The sequence below is a fragment of the Mus caroli genome, unplaced genomic scaffold (assembly GCF_978045245.1).
Source record: "Mus caroli unplaced genomic scaffold, Mus_caroli_1 scaffold_6, whole genome shotgun sequence".
Classification (NCBI taxonomy): Eukaryota; Metazoa; Chordata; class Mammalia; order Rodentia; family Muridae; genus Mus; species Mus caroli.
Genome location: NW_028227261.1, coordinates 91675911 through 91700507, shown reverse-complemented (window position 1 = coordinate 91700507; position 24597 = coordinate 91675911). Strand labels below are relative to the sequence as shown.

The window sequence follows — 24597 nt, the reverse complement described above, 5'->3', positions numbered from 1 at the left end:
AATCACTCATGGAGTCCTTTAAGCTCATCATCTTCTCATTGGTGCAGAGACAGGGTCAATGAACCCTGTTGCCTTCTGGGAAGCCTACCTTCTGCAGGTTGGAGGCAACAGCCTGTACCCATGGTGCACTGCTCCCTTAGAGACGATACCAGCAACTCCAGCTCCTCCAGCCTGCTCAGGAGCTCCTTCACATCTGGAGCTGCAGCACAGCCACAGGCCTGGCGGGGGATGTTGATGCGGTGTGTGAACACAATTTGGTTTTCCCCATCCACTGTATGTTCCTGGAAGCTCCCACTGGACTCTGGCGTGGGGGTCAGGTCTTTCTCCCCACTTGCTGACTCCAGATCCACTGAGCATTGAGAACCCATGGGCAACTTGATGTTGTAGATGTGGTTGAACACCACTGGCTGATTCTCTTCTGGCAGGGTCATGTTTAGCCCACTCTCTCGCTTGTGCCTGATGATTTTCTTGAGGACCCCACCTTCGGGAGTGAGGGCAAACAAAGCTAGAAAGATGCCTGGTAGTAGCCAGGTCATGGCCCCCATGGTGGAGGTTGGACTGGCTAGGTGTCTCTAGATCTGTAGGGTACCTGAACTCCCAGTAGAATTTGGTATTTAGATGTACTCAAAGGAATACAGTTGGATGTCCCCAATCTTCTTGGAAGAAGGATCTATAAATAAAGGAAAACAATAGTTATTAGGCACTGTCGCTAATACACTGTGGAGTGGCCACAATTCCGAGTGATTTTTTTGCCTTCTTGCCCCCTGGGTCTGAAGCTTTCTTGATATCCCTTTACTATATACGGTAATGAGGACTTAAAATGGTCTCTAGAAAAATCTTGCAATTTTGAAAGATTGACATTACTCACCTTCGGAAATGCAAAGAGACAATAGAGAAAAGAAAGACCTGGCAGAACATTAGAAAAAGGTAGGCAGGGGTTTGTATCTCAGCTTCGGATCTGAGCACTTAGGTAAGTTACTTAACTGTCTCCCTTGTTTCACTTTTTACAGTGAAAATCCTGGCCAATGGCAGTGTTAGAAGGCTGGCCTGATGAGATCATTCCTTGTCCCTCAGTATTTACAAGCCACGCCTTCTGAGGGAATTTTTCTGGTCCTGTGAAGTGTAGCTGCAGGAGATGTTCAATGACTCCTGACTGTAATTACAGATTCTTCAAGTTGAAATAAGTGCTTCTGTTTCTCCGTCACTGGAGACAGAGGGGGAAAGCACAGTACTCAGGGGAAGATGAGGTTTTAGGTCCTACACTGCTTCTTTCTAGTCATGAGGCTCTTGCGTAGCATCCTTTCTTTGTACCTCAGATTCCTTTTTCCTTGATTTATCTATCCAGAACATTGCACAATCTAAGCTTTAGAAGGACTTGACAAAGCACTTTGGAATCAGGTACCCAAATTAAGAGTTGTCCACTAGTTTCTAGTGACTTCTTAGATTGAGCAGTACCGAGAAAATTTATACCAAATGTTCTATAGCAACCAAAGTTCTGTGGGCGGTAGAAATAAATAAAAGATCAGACATGGACTCTTCTAACAACAAAACTAATGAGACAACAGAACAATCCTTTCAGTATTTAGAGAACAAAGAAAAACAAGAATGTAGATGATTTGTTTTCTGAGAATAGAGTCAACTGCTTATGGCTTTGAAAATCACAGGAATTGTCCAACGAATAGCAGAGTATGGCTTATTGGGAAGGAAGCAATTGAGGATGTGACATAGTGAGGAGGATTAGATGAGACAGAATGTGGAGGAAGATGTACCCTGAAGTTCTTTTGACTGCTGAGCTAACTATTCATCAGTCACGATGCCATTCATATGCACAGACATTGAGGTAGGGTAGAGGAGCTGTCCAAGATGCTTGAGAAGTCACTGAGTGAGAACATGAGAGCCTAGCTAAACTCTGGCTCATTTTCAGACTTACAAAACAATGGCTTATGTACATATGTGAGAAATAAATACTTGACAGAAAGTTACCTAAGGTCTTCTCTCATTATGACATACACCTGAGCTGTTGGTTGAGACCCCAAAGGAAGACTTAAGGATAATGTGGGGAGAGAGATACTATTTCATAGTGTAGTTAAGAGGGGAGGAATGATATTTTTGAGGGTTATCTTTCACATCAGCTCATGGTGTCTGAGGATTGGGGGTGGTGCTTTGGGAAAGATCATCCACATCTTCTGTGTTGTGGAACATCTAAGCCCTTTCTGGTTCCATAACTTGGGCAATATACTTGTCATTCAATCCACAACCCTGGCCTTGTTTATAAAATAAGGCTCAGAAACAATTTCAAAGATGGTTCGTCAGTAAAGTGCTTGTCATGAAAGCATGAGGACTTGAGTTTGGTTCTTTGAATCTATGTAAAAGGGTGGGCATAGGAGTACATGCTTGTGGATCTCTGAGGCTTCAAGGTATAATCTGCAAGTTCCAGACCAAGTGATAGGCCCAGTCTCACCCCCTTACCCCCAAGAAAACCAAACCCCCAAAACAAGGTTGATGGCTCTGGAGGAAATTGAAGAAAGACACTTAAGGTTGACTTCTGGCTTCTGCGGCACCACCACTACCACCACCACCACCCACACAAACACCACACACACATACACACACACACACACCAGGGGGAATTATGGATTAGAGGTGTGTACTGGAGCTTCACAACTTTGATGCTTTATAGGTAGTCAATCAACGTCATGACATTGTGTTGCACTCTTGGGATCACACACTAGCAAGAGTCTATGCCAATAGCACTTTTTGTTTAAGCCAGAACTTGGCCTTAGTTGAATCCAGTCCCAAATTCAGTGGCAACTTGGATCTGGATCAGAGAAGCTGTAGAAATCACTGGTGTATGAGAAACTAAACCTTGTGAAGATCAATTTGCTAGAAATAGAAATGTGTACTCTAGAGGGTGTAGAACTGGAGAGAAATAATGACATTAGCAATGCAAAATATTCTGCTGCATGCAGATAACTGGCTGGTTTATGTCTTCTGAGGGCAGACTTTGGGGAAATTAGTTGAGATTGCAGTTTGAGAGATTGAGGTTAGACATGGGGAGTCAAGTTCAGATAGCTTGTGCTTTTATAATTTCAGGATGAACAAGTTAATTTCCAAAGATGATAAAAAGTACAGATAAATGATTATCATTGAAAAAAACATATATTGTGTGTGAATGTTTTTGCCTACATGTATATCTGTATGGATATCATATGCATGCCTGCTGCCTGTGTGTATATCTATGTACCACATGCATGCCTGCTGCCTGTGGAGGCCATAATAGTGAATAATAACCCCTAATCTAGAACTCAAGTTATAGATGGATGTGAGCTACCATGTAGGTGCTAGGAATCACACCCAGGTCCTCTGGCAGTGCAGCAGATGCTCTTAACCATAGATTCATTTCTCCAGTGCCCTGGACTCTTATATTTATGGGAAGTTACTAGAAATGAAGTGTGATCCCAGAGAATGTATTATAGTAAGCTGGTGACTTGTGCTCCTTCATTCACAGCTGAGGAAGCCAACATGGAGTGTATCAGTATTACCATATATCAATCCCAGAGAAGGAGATGTGGGGTTGTCTTCATGTACCCAAAAGAACAAGTGCTGCTGTAGATGCTCTTTATGGATGACTAGGTTGGTGACAAGTTTGGACACTTCAGCACCTATAAGAAGCATGAGATATACTAAAGATTATCTTTAGTCATCTCTTCATTATGAGATAAAGGAGTTATTCTTTGAATATTTTCCCTGGTCATAACTGGAGAATAAGCAATACGTGATTTCAGTTTTAGACAAGTATCAACTTTATCTGGACAGCCTTATGTGGTTGGAGACACACTCTGTGTTAGTTACTTATGACATTGTGATTAGTAGCTCATGGAATGTGTTTATCTTTTTGACTTAGGTACATACATGGAATATCCTGGACTTGGATAGACAACAATGATTCTACTTTTTCAAATGCGGATGAACTTGTTTCCACATCATTTTGGCAACTCTAAGGCATTACGGCAAATTTTTCTTCTGGCTAACAGAGGAGAAAATTTTATTGTGCTAGGTCAGTCAAGCATGGGGCTGCTAACACAGGCTTCTAAAATGGTCTACAAATTCCTCACTCCTTGTCCCTCCCAACATCCATAAATTCCTTCTTGGAATGTGTCAGGAAGAGCCAGGAGCCAGGAAATAGCCTTAAGTGTAGATTTGTTTTCCAAGGACATCTGATCCCCTCAGTTGAGTGAATCCAGGACACTCTGGGTGAAAAAATATAGAGAGAAAACTTAAACTGACAAGCCAAAGACCCTCCTGAGCCATGAGGGTCTGAATTTTAGTACCGGCAAGTCATTATCTATTTGAGATAGGATCATAGGCCCTTAATTGGTGTCCAGTAACATATCAATGGGACTGCGGATTGCCTCAGAGACTTGTCACTTTAAAACAATTTGTTCTTTTTTTTTCCATTAGAGATGAGTTGAATGATGTGTTATAGGTCTTGGGATAGACTTAGGCTAGTAGAGAGTTTCAGAGACCAGTGATGGGCAGCTCTGTGTTTGTACTGAGGTCACAGGTCAGTCAAGGAGGCAGTCATAGAAACAGATATTTACTGGGAGGAATCATAATTGCTAAAGTGAATAAATGTCCTAGAAGAGACTATGTGATGTTTGGGACCACCTGCTGTAGAGGCAGACAAATATGCTTGACTCTGTTCTTCTTATTAGTATGAACCACAGCGAGTTGCAAATTGTCTTTAGGGTGGCAGCAATTCCACATAATTCCACCTTGTTGCTATGGCAGTGGATATAAAATATTGCTTGTCTAGGTCTCTGTGTTAACATCTGTATAATGACAACATCAATACCAGCTGCATGTGAGAAGAAATGAGATAATTTATGCAAAACACTTTCTTAGCTAACACTTAAAAGAAGATAGACTTTAAGTCTAGTAGGCATGATTGCTTTGTCTTGTTTGGAGAAGGCGGTTAGCAGAAGGCTACTTTGTGACCAAAAATAAATTCTTAATGTACTATCGAGAAGTCCTTCCTTTTCTCCAAATGTATTCATTTTCCCTTAAGCTCATTGTTTCTTTCTCTTTCCTCCTCTTTCTCTTCCCCCTCCTTCCTTATTTAATTGTGCACGTGGGTCTGTGTGCATGCATGTGTACACAGGTAGTGGGCAGAGGCCAGCTTCTGGGAGCCCATTGTCACCTTCCACCTTGTTGGAAGCAAGGTCTCTTTTGCTTCTCTGTCGCACTGAGCCCAGTTTACTAGCAGGTCCATGAACTTCTAGGTGATTCTGTCCCTGATTCTCTTCCTGCTGTAGGAATGTCGGGATTACACACTGTTGTGATTCCATCTGCTTATTTACATGGATCCTAGGGATCTGAACTTGGGTCATCAGGCTTGCTCTGTAAGCACCGTCACCTACTGAACCATCTTTCTAGTTCCCACTGTGGCTTTCTCTGTGGGAGCCTACAGTCCTCAGTGTTTCAGTTAGTCTGATATCAGGGCATTCTGAAATCCTTAGGAGATCAAAAAGGCTGTGGCTGCAGACCCAGGATTCCCTTAGCCTCCGTCTAATTCAGTAGCAGGAACAAGGGAGTGAATGAGTTGGGTGGAGCTCTTTTCTGGGAGGTCAGAACTTTGGCCAAGACTTCTCTGAGGCCGGGAACTGCTACTGGGATGGTTGTCCATGATACCCGGCCAGCGATTTCTTCAGAACAGACTGTCTGTGGTTTAGTCTTTCAAAACTGTTCTCTTAATGGAAAACACTTGGCCCAGCCTTGCAGTGCTTTCCATATGCAGTCAGAAATCAGATTATAAAATCAAAATCATAACTGAACAGGGAATACAACCAACAGGAGAGGATCACTGAGTCCAGAAGTGGTAAATTAGTGGTACCCACATACTTTGTACATGCAGACAAATAATGACACAGTTCTGAGAAAGTCCTACTGTAAGCTTATGCTGCATAGATTACCCCAAATAGACATATACATTCATCATAACATATATTTATTTATGGGAACCATTATGGTAAAATGGATCTATAATATTACATTGTATATTTGGAATTTACTAAGACTGTAGATATTTGTTAGTCTCATCTTATACAAACAAAGTAACTATGTGTGGTGGTAGATATGTTAGTTATGATCTTGAAACTGGTAACATTTCTATCTGTCTGTCTACTAAGAATCACATTATACACCAATGCTTTTAAATTCTACCTCAGTAAAGCTAGAAAAAAATAATAAAAATAAGGCCAAGAAAATGTCTCTTTGCAACAGATGGAGACCACTACAGAAAACCATAACCAATCAAGATGTAGAGTTATGGAGCTCAGTCCTAATGGATATATTTGCAAAATACTCCCACACGTAAGTTTCAGGGAATGTTGTAGAAGATAGGATTAAAGAGTGTAAGAATCAGAGAATTGAAGAGTCTCATATAAATCTGTGTTTCCTAGTAATATCCACAGCTATCCTCACAAAGTCTCACCAACAATGGCTAACCAAATCTGAGCTAACTAAGGATGCCAACAACAGATGTGAGAAAGCTAATATTGAAAGCCCACGAGGCCTAAACCCTACACAAAGAACTCTAGGTAATCAAGCAATGCACTAGCAATGAAAGAGGTGGTCCTCTCCAGAGAAATGGTTGTTCAGTGCTAAAATGTCAGCCCTGAAACATACATGTAAGTTTATAATGGTAAGTACTGAACATGTTATATTTAGGAATATATATATATGTATATATATATATATATATATATATATATATATACATATATATATATATATATATTCACATACATTTATGCTTGCAATAGCAATTAGTGAAAAAAGAATTTGATGGATTTGAAGGATAGCAGGGAGGTGGGGTATGTGGGAAGGCTTGGAGAAAAGAAGGGGAAGGAAGAAGTGTCATAGTTATATTATAATCTCAAAAATAAAATAAAAACAATAGAAGGAAGTACATATGAAAAGTTTCCATTAATGCTTAACTTGAGTCCATTGTAATGGTCTCCAGAGAGAAGTGTAACAGAAAGGAACTGAGAGGACTCTTGTGCTAAGAGCTTTCTAGAATTCTTGATTCTGTATGTCTTTGTTCCATCCATCCATCCATCAATCCATCCATTCATCTACCTGACCTCCATCCATTTATCTACCTGACCTCCATCCATTTATCCATCCATCCATCCATCCATGCATCCATCCATCCATCTACCTGGCCTACATCAATCCTCCATCCATTTATCCATCCATCCTTTCATCCATCCATCCATCCATCCACCCATCTACTTGGCCTCCATCCATCCTCCATTCATTTATCCATCCATCCATCCATCCATCCATCCATCCATCCTTATTAAATACCTACCATGTGTCAAGCCTCTAGTTAAGCATGAGTGATACAACAGTAGCCAAAACAAATGTGAACTCTATAGTAATAAAACTTAAAACTACCTCCTAGACAGTCTAAAACATAACTGTTTTTCAACCTACTCTCAAGTGCCACTACAAACTAGAACACGTTACATGGTTCTAGCCCAACAGAAAGGGGAAGGCCATGCTGAAATTCTTTCCAGAGATAATTGCTTCTTACTCACTGTGGGCTTCACAGTGTGAAGGACACTGGGGAGGAGCAACTGAGTGAAGAGCTGTGTCCTTTTCCCAGAGGTCATTATGGCAATGCATGTGGAGATTATGCATGCACAAGGGTAGAACCAGTGCCAGCCTCCGTGAAAGAGTTAAGGAATGGAAGTGGGACTCTTGGCTAAGGAGCTCACCGAGGTATTACTGAAGGAGGAAAGGCCCAGGGCAGCCAAATACTGGTTGAAGAGTTCTTGAGAGTTCAAGGAGAAGGATACCAACAATGATAATAGAAGTAAAAAAGATACTGAGTGATTCATTGCTTGTATTTTTCCAGAGCTTGTGCTAAGCATTTTAAACACATGATTTCAAACTCTTTCCAAGTTGCAAGATAAAGTTTTTATCTTCATTTTGAAGATAAAGAAACTGAGGCATATAATTATTATGTCATATGTGCAAATTGGAGTGTCAATAAGGAGTAAGGATGTGAACCCAAGTCCCTCTGAGTCCATCATCGTTCACTGCCTTTTGCACTGGAAGTCAATGAAAGGAGTTAGTATTTGAGAGCAGTTGCTGCTCTGCCTATCTGACCTTCAAACAGCAGACTGAAGGGGAGTCTATCAGTTCTGTTTGATCAGAACCTGATGGTGCCCCTGTGGAGTGAAGCAAGCTGTTGGGTACCTCTGAGATGCTGCAGAATCTGACTTATTACTGGTGTCTTGAAAGCCCACTTGCCCCACTTGAATGGACAGGCTTAATCTGTCCTCCCAGTGAAACTAAAATACCATCCATTATTGGAAGTTAGTTATCTTCCGTTCTGTCTTTTGAATTGTCTTTTGATGTCTAGAAATGTTTCAGTTCTATTTTATACTTATGAGAGGTTGATTTAGTTATGCATAGGTAGACTATAGACTATATCAGGATTTGGGTTTCATGTTATGTGTGGAAGGCAAGTTATATGTGGCATCGAGCTGTGTATACCCAACACTAAAAACTGTACCTGAAATACAATCAACCACAGTTTTAGAATGTTCTTGGTTGTAATGACCTGTTGCAATTTGGCAATAGTTCTGTCAAACCAAATTTAGCCTTCCACTTAAACACAAGCAAAATGGCTAATATTAAATACAAAGGGATCCAGATATTATATTGATGTTTTTCCTTTCAGGTATTTTGATGAATGGCATTTTGTGGCTCCCCTCCTCCCTCTTCTTGAACAGAAGTTTCATTACTAACCAAATTAAGTCCCCAAATTTTAATCCATAAAAAATTTCCATCTAGACACAATAATGAGATTCATATTTGTGGTTTAGTATACCTAAGAGCAGCTCTGATGAAAAATGACTAGACCCATTGATACATTCAGACCACAAGCTACCTCCTGATGGTCTGGTTTCAATTTTTGAAATAAAATTTCTGCAGAGCAGTAGTTTTCCCTCTTCTGCTCCTTGCCTAGACATAAAAGAAAAATAAAAAGTGGGTTTGACCAAATGGCAACACTATAGATTCCTATGAAATTCTTGAAAATCATTTCAAAAACAAATTTGAATTTATTTCTCCTGGAACAATAGCCTCCTCTATTTTGAATTTCCATCAGAATTTTAAGAAATGCAGTTGGCTCTTTCCTAGGTCTCAAATGATTGAGCCAAGGTTCAAGAATTAGAGCTATTTATTCAGGAGGGACAGGTTATAGATAAAGAGCAACACAGGAGCAGGACACTGTGAATGCATGCGCTAAATATTTGGCATTTGGGGACTAGAGTATTCGGAAACCTTTTCTGAAATAACAGTCTTGGTATTCAAATGAGTGGAATTCTGCTGGCCTGAGCTTTGCTCTTAGATGCAGCCAGATAGAGACACTGGCAATTACCAAACCCAGGAGGCATGAAGATCAGCCAGCCTTGATACACTTTGATAGGAGCTGACCTCTGAAATAAAAATGGATCTCTAAGATTGGTAGCAAGAAACCAGACACTATGGAAAACTGAGTCCACTCCAGTAATTAACTAGTGTGCCTAGAAAAGGCATGCAGACACGTGGTGTCTACTTTTCCTTTCTCAAAAAGGGATCACCTAAAAGCTACAATAATAACCAGTCCTGATTGAAAACATCTGTACTGTCTGTGCCTTAGATGGATTATTTCATTGCTTCTTCTCGAAGATCCCTGACATTTCTTCCTTTATTTTCCTCTCCCTGAGGATGGGGAAACTGGGGTCACATAGCTAGAAGAGGAGAGGAGAGTTTAATTCTGGTGGTCTGACTCATCAGTTAGAGGCAGCATTATTAACCCTCAGTTTTCCTCCAGCAATTTAGTGATGCCAAAGGCTGGTTTGCATGACTAAGTTCAAAGGATTAACTTCAAAATAAGCTTGAGTTTGCCACTCCTCCCCCCCAAACCTATTAACAGTGTAAAACATGAAGTTATGAAGTTACACAAGAGCCAGAAAATAGAGATAAAGATAAGCCTAAGCTCAGAATTAGGCTTAATGTAGCCATACAAATGCAGGAAGCTATTTCCTAATGTGCAGTCTGTGGCATGTTGAGAGGTATTAATGCTGAGCAAAAAGTTATTTCCTAGTTAATCATGTTTGGAGAAGGCTATTTTTAAAGCCAATGTTATTTTAAGCCAAACAAATTACGTATCTTACTTTACTTCAGGATTTTCCAGGGTCTTTTATGTGTTTGTGGAAACCTCCAAGAAGATCGTTTATAGCGTGTTTCCCAAACTTACTTGATTCTTTTGTGTTTGAAGTACATCACAGGTTGGGTTTGATGGCACACAAGGGGTGGCAAGTACTGGCACCAGACAAACCCTTGATCCTCTCTCTTTTTTCAGTCCTTACACATTAGAAATGATGCTATACCTGGCCAGGACCTGTCTTTGATAAAAGGGTGAAGCCCCAGGATAGAAGAGCTCAAGCAACTAGAACCGAGGGTGAGACAAATCAATATATTTATTTGGTTCTTGGCGATTACAAATGCCTTTTCATCACCATCCAAGCTTAGGCAATCAGAGAACACTGTTCATATTTTCCTGCTATCAAAAGCACAGGCCTGAGACAGTTCAGAGAAGGTATCCTTTTTTTCACATTCAAGTTGTACTGACTGGATAACTTGCTGAACTGTCATCGATTTTGCTACTAATATAAAACGCTAGTGAGGAGCATATTACTCTCCCTGTTTGGAAGTTAAACTTAGGACACAGGGAAGCATAAGGACTAAGTCATGAGACAGAAGCAGCCTTTGAAGCTTGCACTGTGGCTTTCATGTGGGACATTTCAATCATATTGTGCCACACCGGGATGGCTCCTCAAACACTTTCTTCAGTTCTGAAAAAAAGTGCCAACTTACAAGTTGAACTGCTCAGTAAGGGACAGGATAAGGAGTGCAGAAACAGTTCCTTCACCTTCTGCTTCCCAGACCCCTAGCCGCTGTCTAAGTGGTCTCCACATGTAACTCTGCAAGTATTTGACCTCTGCCTTCCTCACTGAGCTCTGGCTGGCTCTCCTACTTTGTGTGCTTTTTCTCTGGAGAGCACCAAAGCCAAGGTGCACTGTTTGCAAGTGGTTATTAGCTCCTGGGTACATGTTGGCAAGTTCTCTTTGGCTTAGACAGGGTTCCAGAATCTGCCAGGGTCTGGCTTTGCTCACTGGGTTCCCTAGCCAGAAAGAGTTGCTAATTGGGATGACACTCTACATGTCTCTGCCTCTCCAGCTAGGTTTCCTGACCTGGGCATGCCTGTTTTGGCTCAAGTGGGATGTTTGCCCTTTTTACTGTCAGCTTAAATGTGTGAGGGCAAATTGACAGTTCCCTTAAGCATCTGTGGAGCCTGGTGCTCTGGTATCATTTCCAAGGTCATGGTCCAACACATTTTTTTTTTTTTTGTGCAGCATAACAAAAGCAATGTTTATAATTCTCTTTCTTTTTTTTTACATATATTTAATATTTATTTTTATGTAAATTCTATCTAATATAATGTTTAGTTGCATTTAAGTATCTTGTTCTGTCATTTATTATTATTTTTTTAATTTTTATTACATATTTTCCTCAGTTACATTTCCAATGCTATCCCAAAAGTCCCCCATAGCGCCTCCCACTTCCCTACTCACCCATTCCCATTCTTTTGGCCCTGGCATTCCCCTATATTGGGGCATATAAAGTTTGCAAGTCCAATGGGCCTCTCTTTCCAGTGATGGCCAACTAGGCCATCTTTCAATACATATGCAGCTAGAGACAAGAGCTCCAGGGTTCTGGTTAGTACATCATGTTGTTCCAACAATAGGGTTGCAGATACCTTTAGCTCCTTGGGTACTTTCTCTAGCTTCTCCATTGGGAGCCCTGTGATACATCCAATAGCTGACTGTGAACATCCACTCCTGTGTTTGCTAGGCCCCGGCATCGTCTCACAAGAGACAGCTATATTTGGGTCCTTTCAGCAAAATCTTGCTAGTGTATGCAATGGTGTCAGCGTTTAGAAGCTGCTTATGGGATGGATCCCTGGATACGGCAGTCTCTAAATGGTCCATCCTTTCATCACAGCTACGAACTTTGTCTCTGTAACTCCTTCCCTGGGTGTTTTGGTCCCAATTCTAAGAAGGGGCACAGTGTCCACACTTCGGTCTTCATTCTTCTTGAGTTTCATGCGTTTAGCAAATTGTATCTTATATCTTGGGTATCCTAAGTTTTGGGCTAATATCCACTTATCAGTGAATACATATTGTGTGAGTTCTTTTGTGATTGTGTTACTTCACTCAAGATGATGCCCTCCAGGTCCATCCATTTGGCTAGGAATTTCATAAATTCATTCTTTTTAATAGCTGAGTAGTACTCCATTGTGTAAATGTACCATAATTTCTGTATCCATTCCTCTGTTGAGGGACATCTGGGTTCTTTCCAGCTTCTGGCTATTATAAATAGGGCTGCTATGAACATGTGTGGAGCATGTGTCCTTCTTACCGGTTGGGACATCTTCTGGATATATGCCTAGAAGAGGTATTGCTGGATCCTCCAGTAGTACTATGTCCAATTTTCTAAGGAACCGCCAGACTGATTTCCAGAGTGGTTGTACAAGCTTGCAATCCCACCAACAATGGAGGAGTGTTCCTCTTTCTCCACATCCTCGCCAGCATCTGCTGTCACCTGAATTTTTGATCTTAGCCATTCTGACTGGTGTGAGGTGGAATCTCAGGGTTGTTTTGATTTGCATTTCCATGATGATTAAGGATGTTGAACATTTTTTCAGGTGCTTCTCTGCCATTCGGTATTCCTCAGGTGAGAATTCTTTGTTCAGTTCTGAGCCCCATTTTTTAATGGGGTTATTTGACTTTCTGGAGTCCACCTTCTTGAGTTCTTTATATATATTGGATATTAGTCCCTTATCTGATTTAGGATAGGTGAAGATCCTTTCCCAATCTGTTGGTAGTTTTTTTGTCTTATTGATGGTGTCTTTAGCCTTGCAGAAGCTTTGCAGTTTCATGAGGTCCCACTTGTCAATTCTCGATCTTACAGCACAAGCCATTACTGTTCTATTTAAAAATTTTTCCCCTGTGCCCATACCTTCAAGGCTTTTCCCCACTTTCTCCTCTATAAGTTTCAGTGTCTCTGGTTTTATGTGAAGTTCCTTGATCCACTTAGACTTGACCTTAGTACAAGGAGATAGGAATGGATCCATTCACATTCTTCTACATGATAACAACCAGTTGTGCCAGCACCATTTGTTGAAAATGCTGTCTTTCTTCCACAGGATGGTTTTAGCTCCCTTGTCGAAGATCAAGTGACCATAGGTGTGTGGGTTCATTTCTGGGTCTTCAATTCTATTCCATTGGTCTATTTGTCTGTCACTATACCAGTACCATGCAGTTTTTATCACAATTGCTCTGTAGTAATGCTTTAGGTCCGGCATGGTGATTCCACCAGAGGTTCTTTTATCCTTGAGAAGAGTTTTTGCTATCCTAGGTTTTTTGTTATTCCAGATGAATTTGCAGATTGCACTTTCTAATTCGTTGAAGAATTGAGTTGGAATTTTGATGGGGATTGCATTGAATCTGTAGATTGCTTTTGGCAAGATAGCCATTTTTACAATGTTGATCCTGCCAATCCATGAGCATGGGAGATCTTTCCATCTTCTGAGATCTTCTAGAATTTCTTTCTTCAGAGACTTGAAGTTTTTATTATACAGATCTTTCACTTCCTTAGTTAGAGTCACGCCAAGATATTTTATATTATTTGTGACTATTGAGAAGGGTGTTGTTTCCCTAATTTCATTCTCAGCCTGTTTATTCTTTGTGTAGAGAAAGGCCATTGATTTGTTTGAGTTAATTTTATATCCAGCTACTTCACCGAAGCTGTTTATCAGGCTTAGGAGTTCTCTGGTGGAATTTTTAGGGTCACTTATATATACTATCATATCATCTGCAAAAAGTGATATTTTGACTTCATCTTTTCCAATTTGTATCCCTTTGATCTCCTTTTGTTGTCGAATTGCTCTGGCTAGGACTTCAAGTACAATGCTGAATAGGTATGGAGAAGTGGACAGCCTTGTCTAGTCCCTGATTTTAGAGGGATTGCTTCAAGCTTCTGACCATTTACTTTGATGTTGGCTACTGGTTTGCTGTAGATTGCTTTTATCATGTTTAGGTATGGGCCTTGAATTCCTGATCTTTCCAAGACTTTTATCATGAATGGGTGTTGGATCTTGTCAAATGCTTTTTCCGCATCTAACGAGATGACCATGTGGTTTTTGTCTTTGAGTTTGTTTATATACTGGATTACGTTGATGGATTTCCGTATATTGAACCATCCCTGCATCCCTGGGATGAAACCTACTTGGTCAGGGTGGATGATTGTTTTGATGTGTTCTTGGATTCGGTTAGCAAGAACTTTATTGAGGATTTTTGCATCAATATTCATAAGGGATATTGGTCTGAAGTTTTCTATCTTTGTTGGGTCTTTTTGCGGTTTAGGTATCAGAGTAATTGTGGCTTCATAGAATGAGTTGGGTAGAGTACCTTCTGTTTCTATTTTATGGAATAGTTTGTGAAGAACTGGGATTAGATCTTCTTTGAAGGTCTGATAGAACTCTGCACTAAACCCATCTGGTCCTGGGCTTTTTTTAGTTGGGAGACTATTAATGACTGCTTCTATTTCTTTGGGGGATATAGGGCTGTTTAGATCATTAACCTGATCTTGATTCAACTTTGGTACCTGGTATCTGTCTAGGAACTTCTCCATTTCATCCAGGTTCTCCAGTTTTGTTGAGTATAGCCTTTGGTAGAAGGATCTGATGGAGTTTTGGATGCCTTCAGGATCTGTTGTTATGTCTCCTTTTTCATTTCTGATTTTGTTAATTAGGATGCTTTCCCTTTGCCCTCTAGTGAGTCTGGCTAAGGGTTTATCTATCTTGTTGATTTTCTCAAAGAACCAGCTCCTTGATTGGTTGATTCTTTGAATAGTTCTTCTTGTTTCCACTTGGTTGATTTCGCCCCTGAGTTTGATTATTTCCTGCTGTCTACTCCTCTTTGGTGAATTTGCTTCCTTTTGTTCTAGTGCTTTTAGGTATGTTGTCAAGCTGCTAATGTGTGCTCTCTCTAGTTTCCTTTTGGAGGCACTCAGAGCTATGAGTTTTCCTCTTAGAAATGCTTTCATTGCGTCCCATAAGTTTGGGTATGTTGTGGCTTCATTTTCATTGAACTCTAAAAAGTCCTTAATTTCTTTCTTTATTCCTTCCTTGACCAAGGTATCATTGAGAAGAGTGTTGTTCAGTTTCCACGTGAAGGTTGGCTTTCTATTATTTATTTTGTTATTGAAGATCAGCCTTAGTCCATGGTGATCTGATAGGATGCATGGGACAATTTCAATATTTTTATATCTGTTGAGGCCTGTTTTGTGACCAATTATGTGGTCAATTTTGGAGAAGGTACCATGAGGTGCTGAAAAGAAGGTATATCCTTTTGTTTTAGGATAGAATGTTCTATAGATATCTACCAGATCCAATTGATTCATAATTTCTGTTAGTTTCACTGTGTCCCTGTTTAGTTTCTGTTTCCATGATCTGTCCATTGGTGAAAGTGGTGTGTTGAAGTCTCCCACTATTATTGTATGAGGTGCAATGTGTGCTTTGAGCTTTACTAAAGTTTCTTTAATGAATGTGGCTGCCTTTGTATTTGGAGCATAGATATTCAGGATTGATAGTTCCTCTTGGAAGATTTTACCTTTGATGAGTATGAAGTGTCCCTCTCTGTCTTTTTCAATGACTTTGGGTTGGAAGTCAATCTTATCAGATATTAGAATGGCTACTCCAGCTTGTTTCTTCATACCATTTGCTTGTAAAATTGTTTTCCAGCCTTTCATTCTGAGGTAGTGTCTATCTTTTTCTCTGAGATAGTTTCCTGTAAGCAGCAAAATGTTGGGTCTTGTTTGTGTAGCCAGTTTGTTAGTCTATGTCTTTTTATCGGGGAGTTGAGTCCATTGATATTAAGAGATATTAAGGAAAAGTAATTGTTGTTTCCTGTTATTTTTGTTGTTAAAGTTGGCATTCTGTTCTTGTGGCTGTCTTCTTTTAGGTTTGTTGAGGGATTACCTTCTTGTTGTTTCTAGGGCGTGGTTCCTGTCCTTGTATTGGTTTTTTTCTGTTATTATCCTTTGAAGGGCTGGATTCGTGGAGAGATAATGTGTGAATTTGGTTTTGTCGTGGAATACTTTGGTTTCTCCATCTATGTTAATTGAGAGTTTGGCTGGGTATAGTAGCCTGGGCTGGAGTTTGTGTTCTTTTAGTGTCTGTATAACATCAGTCCAGGATCTTCTGGCTTTCATAGTCTCTGGTGAGAAATCTGGTGTAATTCTGATAGGCTTGCCTTTATATGTTACTTGGCCTTTTTCTCTTACTGCTTTTAGTATTCTATCGTTATTTAGAGCATTTGTTGTTCTGATTATTATGTGTCGGGAGGTATTTCTTTTCTGGTCCAGTCTATTTGGAGTTCTGTAGGCTTCTTGTATGTTCATGGGCATCTCTTTCTTTAGATTTGGGAAGTTTTCTTCTATAATTTTGTTGAAGATGTTTGCTGGTCCTTTGAGTTGAAAATCTTCATTCTCATCCACTCCTATTATCCGTAGGTTTGGTCTTCTCATTGTGTCCTGTATTTCTTGGATGTTTTGAGTTAGGATCTTTTTGCATTTTACATTTTCCTTGATTGTTGTGCCGATGTTCTCTATGGAATCTTCTGCACCTGAGATTCTCTCTTCCAAATCTTGTATTCTGTTGCTGATGCTCGTATCTATGGTTTCAGATTTCTTTCCTAGGGTTTCTATCTCCAGTGTTGCCTCATTTTGGGTTTTCTTTATTGTGTCTACTTCCCTTTTTAGGTCTAGTATGGTTTTGTTCATTTCCATCATCTGTTTGGATGTGTTTTCCTGTTTTTCTGTAAGGACTTCTACCTGTTTGATTATGTTATCCTGTTTTTCTTTAAGGATTTGTAACTCTTTAGCAGTGTTCTCCTGCAATTCTTTATGGGATTTTTGTGCTTCCTCTTTACTGTCTTCTACCTGTTTACCCGTGTTCCTTTGTATTTCTTTAAGTGTGTTATTAAAGTCCTTCTTGAAGTCCTCTATCATCATCATGAGATATGCTTTTAGATCCGTGTCTAGCTTTTCCGGTGTGTTGGGGTGCCCTGGACTGGGCGAAGTGGGAGTGTCGGGTTCTGATGATGGTGGGTGGTCTTGGTTTCTGTTAGTAAGATTATTAGGTTTACCTTTCGCCATCTGGTAATCTCTGGGGTTAGTTGTTGTCGTTGTCACTGTTTAAAGATTGGAGCAGAAGCTGTGTTCCACTCACCAGCAGTCTTAAAATCCTGTGGCGGGGGTCGTGAGTAGCTGGCGGGTGTCAGCCGACCCTGTGCTCTAGCTACCCTGGTGCTTTTCTGACTGGAGAGGCTTGTGGCCCTATTCAGGCCGGATTTCTGCCTCCCCAACCAAAGCAGTCTCAGGTCCCGCACGCAATTGGATTGGAGCAGAAGCTGTGTTCCACTCACAAGCAGTCTCAAAATCCTGTGGTGGGGGTCGTGGGTAGCTGGCGGGTGTCAGCCGACCCTGCGCTCTAGCTATCCCGGTGCTGTTCCGGCCGGAAGAGGCCTGTGGTCCTACTCAGGCCGGTTTCCTGCTTCCCTAACTAATGCAGTCTCAGGTCCCGCACGCAATTGGATTGGAGCAGAAGCTGTGTTCCACTCACCAGAAGTCTTAAGATCCTGTGGTGGGTGTTGTGGGTAGCTGGCGAGTGTCAGCCGACCCAGCGCCCTAGCTACCCCGGCGCTTTTCTGACCGGAGAGGCTTGTGGCCCTATTCAGGCCGGATTTCTGCCTCCCCAACCAAAGAAGTCTCAGGTCCCGCGTGATTGGACTCGGTCCAACACATTTTAAGGCAGCTTTCAAATGGATAAGGGTGTCAGTGGTCTCATCAGATTGGGGATATGGATTCACCAGAGCTGAACAGAATTTCTCAGATTCTGAATTTGATCACATCAAACATTCCATTAGTTTCTAATCAAACAGGGATATTCAGATTCCTAACCAATGCCTAAAGACCTCAGTCCATATTCCATTCTGACATCTCCTTTGAAGGTTTTAGGAGTTAGTCTGGCTCCTTTTTATCACCTCTCTTCCCTCATGGCATGATCTGGATATTTGTGGATACTCCCAACACTCATGTATCGGAACCTAACAATATTGTACTATTGCTTGTTAGAAAGTAACTGTTCATGTGGATAGGGCTTTCTATAATGGGATCACTGTCCTTTAGAATGATGCCCCATGGACCCTCCCCTCCTTGTCTCTTCCAACCTGTGTAGGCACAGCTGTGAATCTTAATCTATGAACCAGGATGTGAGCACTTCCGAGACATGGAATCTATTGGTGTTTCATTCTTAAGATCAAATTCTCCAGGCAAGTGGATTTCTGTTCTTTCCATACTACCCAGTACACAAAAATTTGCCATAGAAGCCCACATAGAAGAAAAATAGTTTTATAATGAATTATAGGATATTACCTTATTGTTTCTGCTACTGTGTTGTCAGCCTTTGGAACGAGAGCTGAAAAGACTATATGAACCCCGAATTTCCAAGATATTGTCAAGTGTTTCCAGACTTAGTAGCCACAGAACCCTCTTTAAGTGACTCTCAGTAAGGATCTGTTTCATAGGATACAATTTGAGAACAGTTTACCAAGTGGGGTCTTATTACCAAGAACTGTTTCAAAAGCAGTATCGACATGAATGACACTATTTGTGCCACATGCCAATTTTTGGAAGCAATGTAATACATAATATTATTTAATCACCATCATGATCTTCTAAGATAGGCATTGCTATAGTGTGTCATATATATCATATATCACATATCATATATCATACATTATATATTATATACTATACATTATATATTACATATTAAAGTTAGAGCAGTTATTTAGTCAAGCTTGCATAGCAAACAAAAATATTTTTAACTCAGAGCCCTCAGATACCAAAGCCACACTCTTAATCACGATTCATTTCTTTCTATGGGTTGTGATTTTCCCCATATCCAAATTCAAGGAGATCCTTGTCTTCATCTCTTCCCTGAGACCATTCATTCCTCCCACTAGTTGGTAATTGATCAATCTTGTTACAACAGCCATCTCTGACTCATTCTCAAATCCCCTGACAGATGTCCTCTGTCCTTGGTACTGGCTTTTCCCAAATCCCAAGTCATGATGGCAGTTATTTTTAGGACTGGCTTTGAAAGCAAAGATAATCCTTGAAGTCTGTGTCCTACATGGTTTCCTGTCCAGTGCTGAAAACACATAAATAACTTCTAACTCTAGTTTTTCTAAGCAAGACTCATGAGACATGGATTTTTGAGTCTTGGAAATAAGGACTTTATCAGGTATTTAAGATTAATTTTGAATCATGCTGATTTTCAGGTGAACCAGGTACAAATATCCTCTTGAGAACTGCTGTGTCAGAAGGGTTTGTCTATTGTATAATAATTACATCTTGATATAAAGGATGGTGCAAAAGGGCACAATATGGGAGTATCTGTTGTACCCGGAGGAGGTGGCATCAGAACTGACAACTAAAGAAAGAAGATCATTTAGATATAAAACAGAGAATGCCATTTTATGTAATAGAAAATGACATTTACAAGAAAAAAATAAGCATGAAAGCTGTGTGTGGAAAGCATGATGCTAACTGAGGCCCAGAGTCTGCTTGGGGGCCAGGGGTCTGGACGATAGGAAACCATAAAAGTCAACTAGGTGATGCGAATTTTCTTCATAGAAAATAACTGCTTGGAAATATTTGGGCATAGACATTCTGGCCTCTATAATTCTAACTTGTGACATAGATCAAAGGTGTGATGGGGCTCCAGTAGGAATCTCTTGTATTGGCTCATTTATAAGATGCTGAGAATTGAGTATAGAGGTTGCTAACTGAGGGCATGGGGAGGCAGAGAAGTGCTTGACTTCTGATACTTACTTTGTAATTGATTAGATCAAAATCCCCCAAAAAGAACCAACTTAAGGGAGGAAAAGTTTAATTTTGGCTCACTGTTTCAGAGAGTTGTAGTCCATCGTGACAGAGAATATTTTAAATTCGTGAGACAGTAATAGACTAAGATTTCCTCAAAGACTTTGTCACCTATTCTGGGGAGTCGTGGGTGGGGTGGTATAGCACATTTACAGATAGTTACAACATGCTTGGCAGTACCTTTTGGGAATTGAAGCATAACATAAGGAGATGTGATTGGGTATCAGTTTAACAAGGGAGGGAGTTGTGATGATTGCTCTTTGTTGTCAACTTGAATGGATATGGAATCAGCTCAGAAGTGTACATCAAGGCAGGTCTGTAAGGTTATTTACTAGGGAAATTAAGGGAAGTGATCTCCCTCAGAGTGTGTGGAAACTTCCTCTGATGACAGTATATGAGAAGATCCAAGGGGAAAGTGATTTCTCTTCTGTCTGTTTGCATTATTCTCCCACTGGTGAGTGTATCTACTCTGTTGCCACTATTACCTCTGTTGCTGCCATCTTTCACTGACATGAGGACTCAGATTCTTTAGCTTCCCAATATGGACTAAAGATTAGGGGTGCTTCAGGATTCTTCCAGACATTAAATATCACATTGGGTCTTCTGGGGCATCTAGCCTTGTAGACAGAGTAGTCACCTGTTCTCTGGCTCTCCATTATGACAACAGTCAGTGTTATACTACAGACAATATCTTAATATGGTAAGCCAACCTAATAAATCTCCTTTAATATATATTCATCCTATTTGTTCTGTTTCTTGAGAGCTAATATAGAAGATGTGGTGACTGAAGCATGTGTCAGAAGCCACTCACATATTGCAAGCCAGGAAGCACAAAGCCAGAGATAAAAATAGGGAGGAGGGCTGGATGTAACATTCTGCCACCCAGACCTTGCCCTTGAAAATTCTTTTGACTTATAGAATCTATAGTCCCTGGAACAACATCTCCAGTTGAGAATTAAGTACTGAAATAACAAACCTTCAGAAGCATTTTATATTTAAACCAAATGTGGTGGTTTGAATATGCTTGGCCTAGGGAGTGGCACTACTAGAAAGTGTGGCCCTGTTGGAGTAGATGTGGCCTTGGTGGAGGAAATGTGTCACTGTAAGGGGTGGGTTGACCAGTCTTCCCTTGGTTCCCTTTGGAACAAGATGTAGAACTCTCAGGTCCTTCGCCAATGCCATGTCTGCCAAGACACTACCGTTCTCCCATCTCAATAATAATGGACTGAACCTCTGAACCTGTAAGCCAGACCCAATTAAATGTTGTCCTTTATAAGAGTTGCCTTGATCATGGTGTCTTTTCATTGCAGTGGATATCCTAAGACACAATAACAGCAGTAGAGGGCACACCATACTGCATATGGTATAGAAGAAAGAAAGAAAATGAAATTCTAAAGTTTAGTCTTAATTTATATGCTGGGAAGCCTAGATGGGTGATAAGAAAAGCAGGTGCTTTTCATTTTCACTGCTTGAACGTTCAGTAAAATATATTTTGTGTGATGGCTAATCTTGTTTGTCAGTTTGACTGAATCTGGAATCTAAGGTACTGGGCACTCCTGTGAGGGGTTTTCTCAATCAGATTATTTGAAGCAGGATGGTCCATCTTAAAATCTGGATAGCACCTTATGATGGCAGCTCACATGAAAGATCATAAAACAAAGAAACTTGTTTCTTTGGCTCCTTGTCTGTGAGGAAATCCTGCTAATTTAGGGTAAACGTCTACTATGACTGGTTAAATCACCAGAACTCAGCGGAAAATGGAGGACTCCCATTTACCAGCAGGGTTTCCCCTTCTCTGACTTTGTTTGGGGAGCCCAACTTCTCACACCTTCTATCTTGGGAAAGGTGAGTAGTCCTTGGCAGACCTACAAGTTCAACTTCCTCTCCCCACCCCCAATAAGAACCCTCATCAGAAGTACCTGAGATTCCTGGAATGCCTCTCCACACAAATGAGCCATTCACAGAACTTTAAACTCTAGCCAATGATTTTATTTATCCTAAAAACTCCTTCCCACTCTCCAAGGCCCATATATAGCTCTGGTTCACCCTGAATAAATACATACAAACCCAGCCCAAATAAAGGTATGTGCATAAGCTAAGGTCCTCTCAGCTGTTTCATTGAAGACCATTGGAGAAGGTATTTGTCTAAAAGATCTGTAACATTAAGACCAGCCCACTATACACACAGACACACAGACACACACACACACACACACAGCCAGCCAGCCAGCCTGGGATCCTGCAGAACCCTAGTCATTTCAAACTCTGCTCCATCCTGTAGACTGTGTGCTGCATCACGGAACCACAGCTAGACCCCCAAATGAATAACACACGTATCTTCCTTCACTCTTCCTGGCATATTCATCTACTCTGCTGCTGAGGCATTCCTTTACCAATAACAGAAACAATTAATTAGGGATTCTAACACTTCCAGGAAGCCAGCAGTTCTTCAGGAGTCCTCCAGGTTGTCAGTACCCAATGGAGACTGCTGAGATATTCAGTCTTACAAACTCAAAGTTTACTGGATTCTCAGCCTCTCCAGTGTGAGACAGCCATTGTTAGATTACTCAGACAACATCCTGTGAGCCAATATAGTAAATCTCTTTCTGATATTTAATCAGTTCTGTTGCTCTTTGAGAACCTTGGCTAATACATTTGGAATTACTGTCTTTAAAATGCTGCCTTGGGGTGATATTTGAAAGAAATCAGGGCCACTAAAATGATCTATGATAATTACCGTACAATTGGGTAGAAGAATTAAAACATAGATCACCTTAGTGGTGATCTTGTTACCCATTGATATAAGTGCAGATGGACTGAGTGAATTTGTTATCTATAATATGATGCCAGGGAATGGTGACACTGGATTATTAGCGATAGCAAGCTGACTCAAAATTGACTGTATTGATACTAGCTCTCAATAGCCTCGAGATTTCATCATGATCAAATTAGTTCAATGGATTACTTTTGAAACCAGGTGTGGTGGTGTGTGCAAGTCATCCCAGCCCTAGGAAGCAGGAGGCTGGAGAAAACTCAAGGTCATTCTTGGCCACAGAGAAAGTTCAAGACTAACATCAATTACCTAGGACCTGATCTCAGAATACAGAAGGTGTAGCTAAACTGGCAGAGTGCTTGCTGGCAGGGCATAAAGGCCAGTGCTGCAAAAATGAAAAAAAAATATATAGAGAAAGTTAAAAAAATTAGAAAGTTATAAGAGTTTAAAAAAACCCAAAATCCTACTTGGGGTGATTATTGTTAAGCAAACTCCATTTATCTAATGTCTCTGTCTCTGTCTCTGTCTCTGTCTCTCTCTCTGTCTCTCTGTCTCTGTCTCTGTCTCTGTCTCTCTCTCTCTCTCTCTGTGTGTGTATGTGTGTGTGTGATTGGCTTGGATGAGATAAATGGCTTTGTTGAAATGCCCCATGTGAGCAGTTATTAAGGCAGCATGGAACTGACAGCTTCAGTCTAGAACCTCCTGAGAAATGGAGTCCAGTCAACAGACACAGCCTGGAAGAGGGCTGATCCCCACTCAAGCCTTCAGATATGATCCAAACCCAGGCCCATGACAACTGATCATAGAAATTCCAGCCTAACTCTGCTCAGCTATGCTTTGATTCTAGACCTATAGAAGCCATAAGACACAACCTGTGATGTTTTAGTTTTTGTTTTTGTTTATTGTTGTTGTTGTTGCTGCTGTTGTTGTTTTCGAGACAGGGTTTCTCTGTGTAGCCCTGGCTGTCCTGGAACTCACTCTGTGGACCAGGCTGGCTTCAAACTCAGAAATTCACCTGCCTCTGCCTCCCAAGTGCTGGGATTAAAGGTGTGTGCCACCATGCCCGGCACCTGTGATGTTTTTAATGACTACGTTTTTGTGGTGGGTAAGTAACTAATAGAATTGTTAGCTCAATCCACATGTGTTATGCTATTTAGAGAATAAGACAGTTCATTTTTCTTCTGTAAGAGGATATATTAACTGCAGACTTTTATGTTGTCCCTGGATTCTAAGAGCAGAGTCAGGATACCCAAGATTCTGCCCTGACCCGCTGCCAGCTGGCATGACATCTTAGGAAAATATCTCTCTTCCCCATGTCTCAGTTTCACCATCTTTAAAATGAAGATGTTAAAGTTGGCCAGTGATTTTTACAAACATTTTCCTCCTCCTCCCCCTCCCCCCTCCTCCTCTTCCTCCTCCTTTCTTCTTCTTTTTGTGCCAGAGAAGCCTTCCTTTCTATCTCATGTGAAAGTTCCATGCACAAAACATAAACGGAGAGGGGCTTTAGTTGAAATGAAGTTGAAAGTGACTTTTGCCTCACCCTTCTCTCCACGGGATCTCCTGAATAACCTCTGGATTTCTTTTTGAACCTGATCTGTAAGCTCCTGGCTTTGAGGGTACCCATCAATCAGCCTCTTCAGCATTGACATTCTAAGTTCTAGTGAAAGCAGCCTCTGTAAGAACACTCT

General features: G+C 40.8%; 1 protein-coding gene across 4 annotated transcripts in view; it reads right to left on the bottom strand.

The window, feature by feature from the left end:
- Nucleotides 1-24597, bottom strand: part of Tnc (tenascin C) — a 94325-nt gene that overhangs the window by 62395 nt on the left and 7333 nt on the right. For all 4 annotated transcript variants that reach the window (XM_029476825.1, XM_085839246.1, XM_029476822.1 and 1 more), the window contains exon 2: nucleotides 89-670. In XM_029476825.1, the coding sequence (XP_029332685.1) occupies nucleotides 89-545 (457 nt within the window). In that variant the 5' untranslated portion in view covers nucleotides 546-670. The remainder of the gene's footprint in view (nucleotides 1-88; nucleotides 671-24597) is intronic.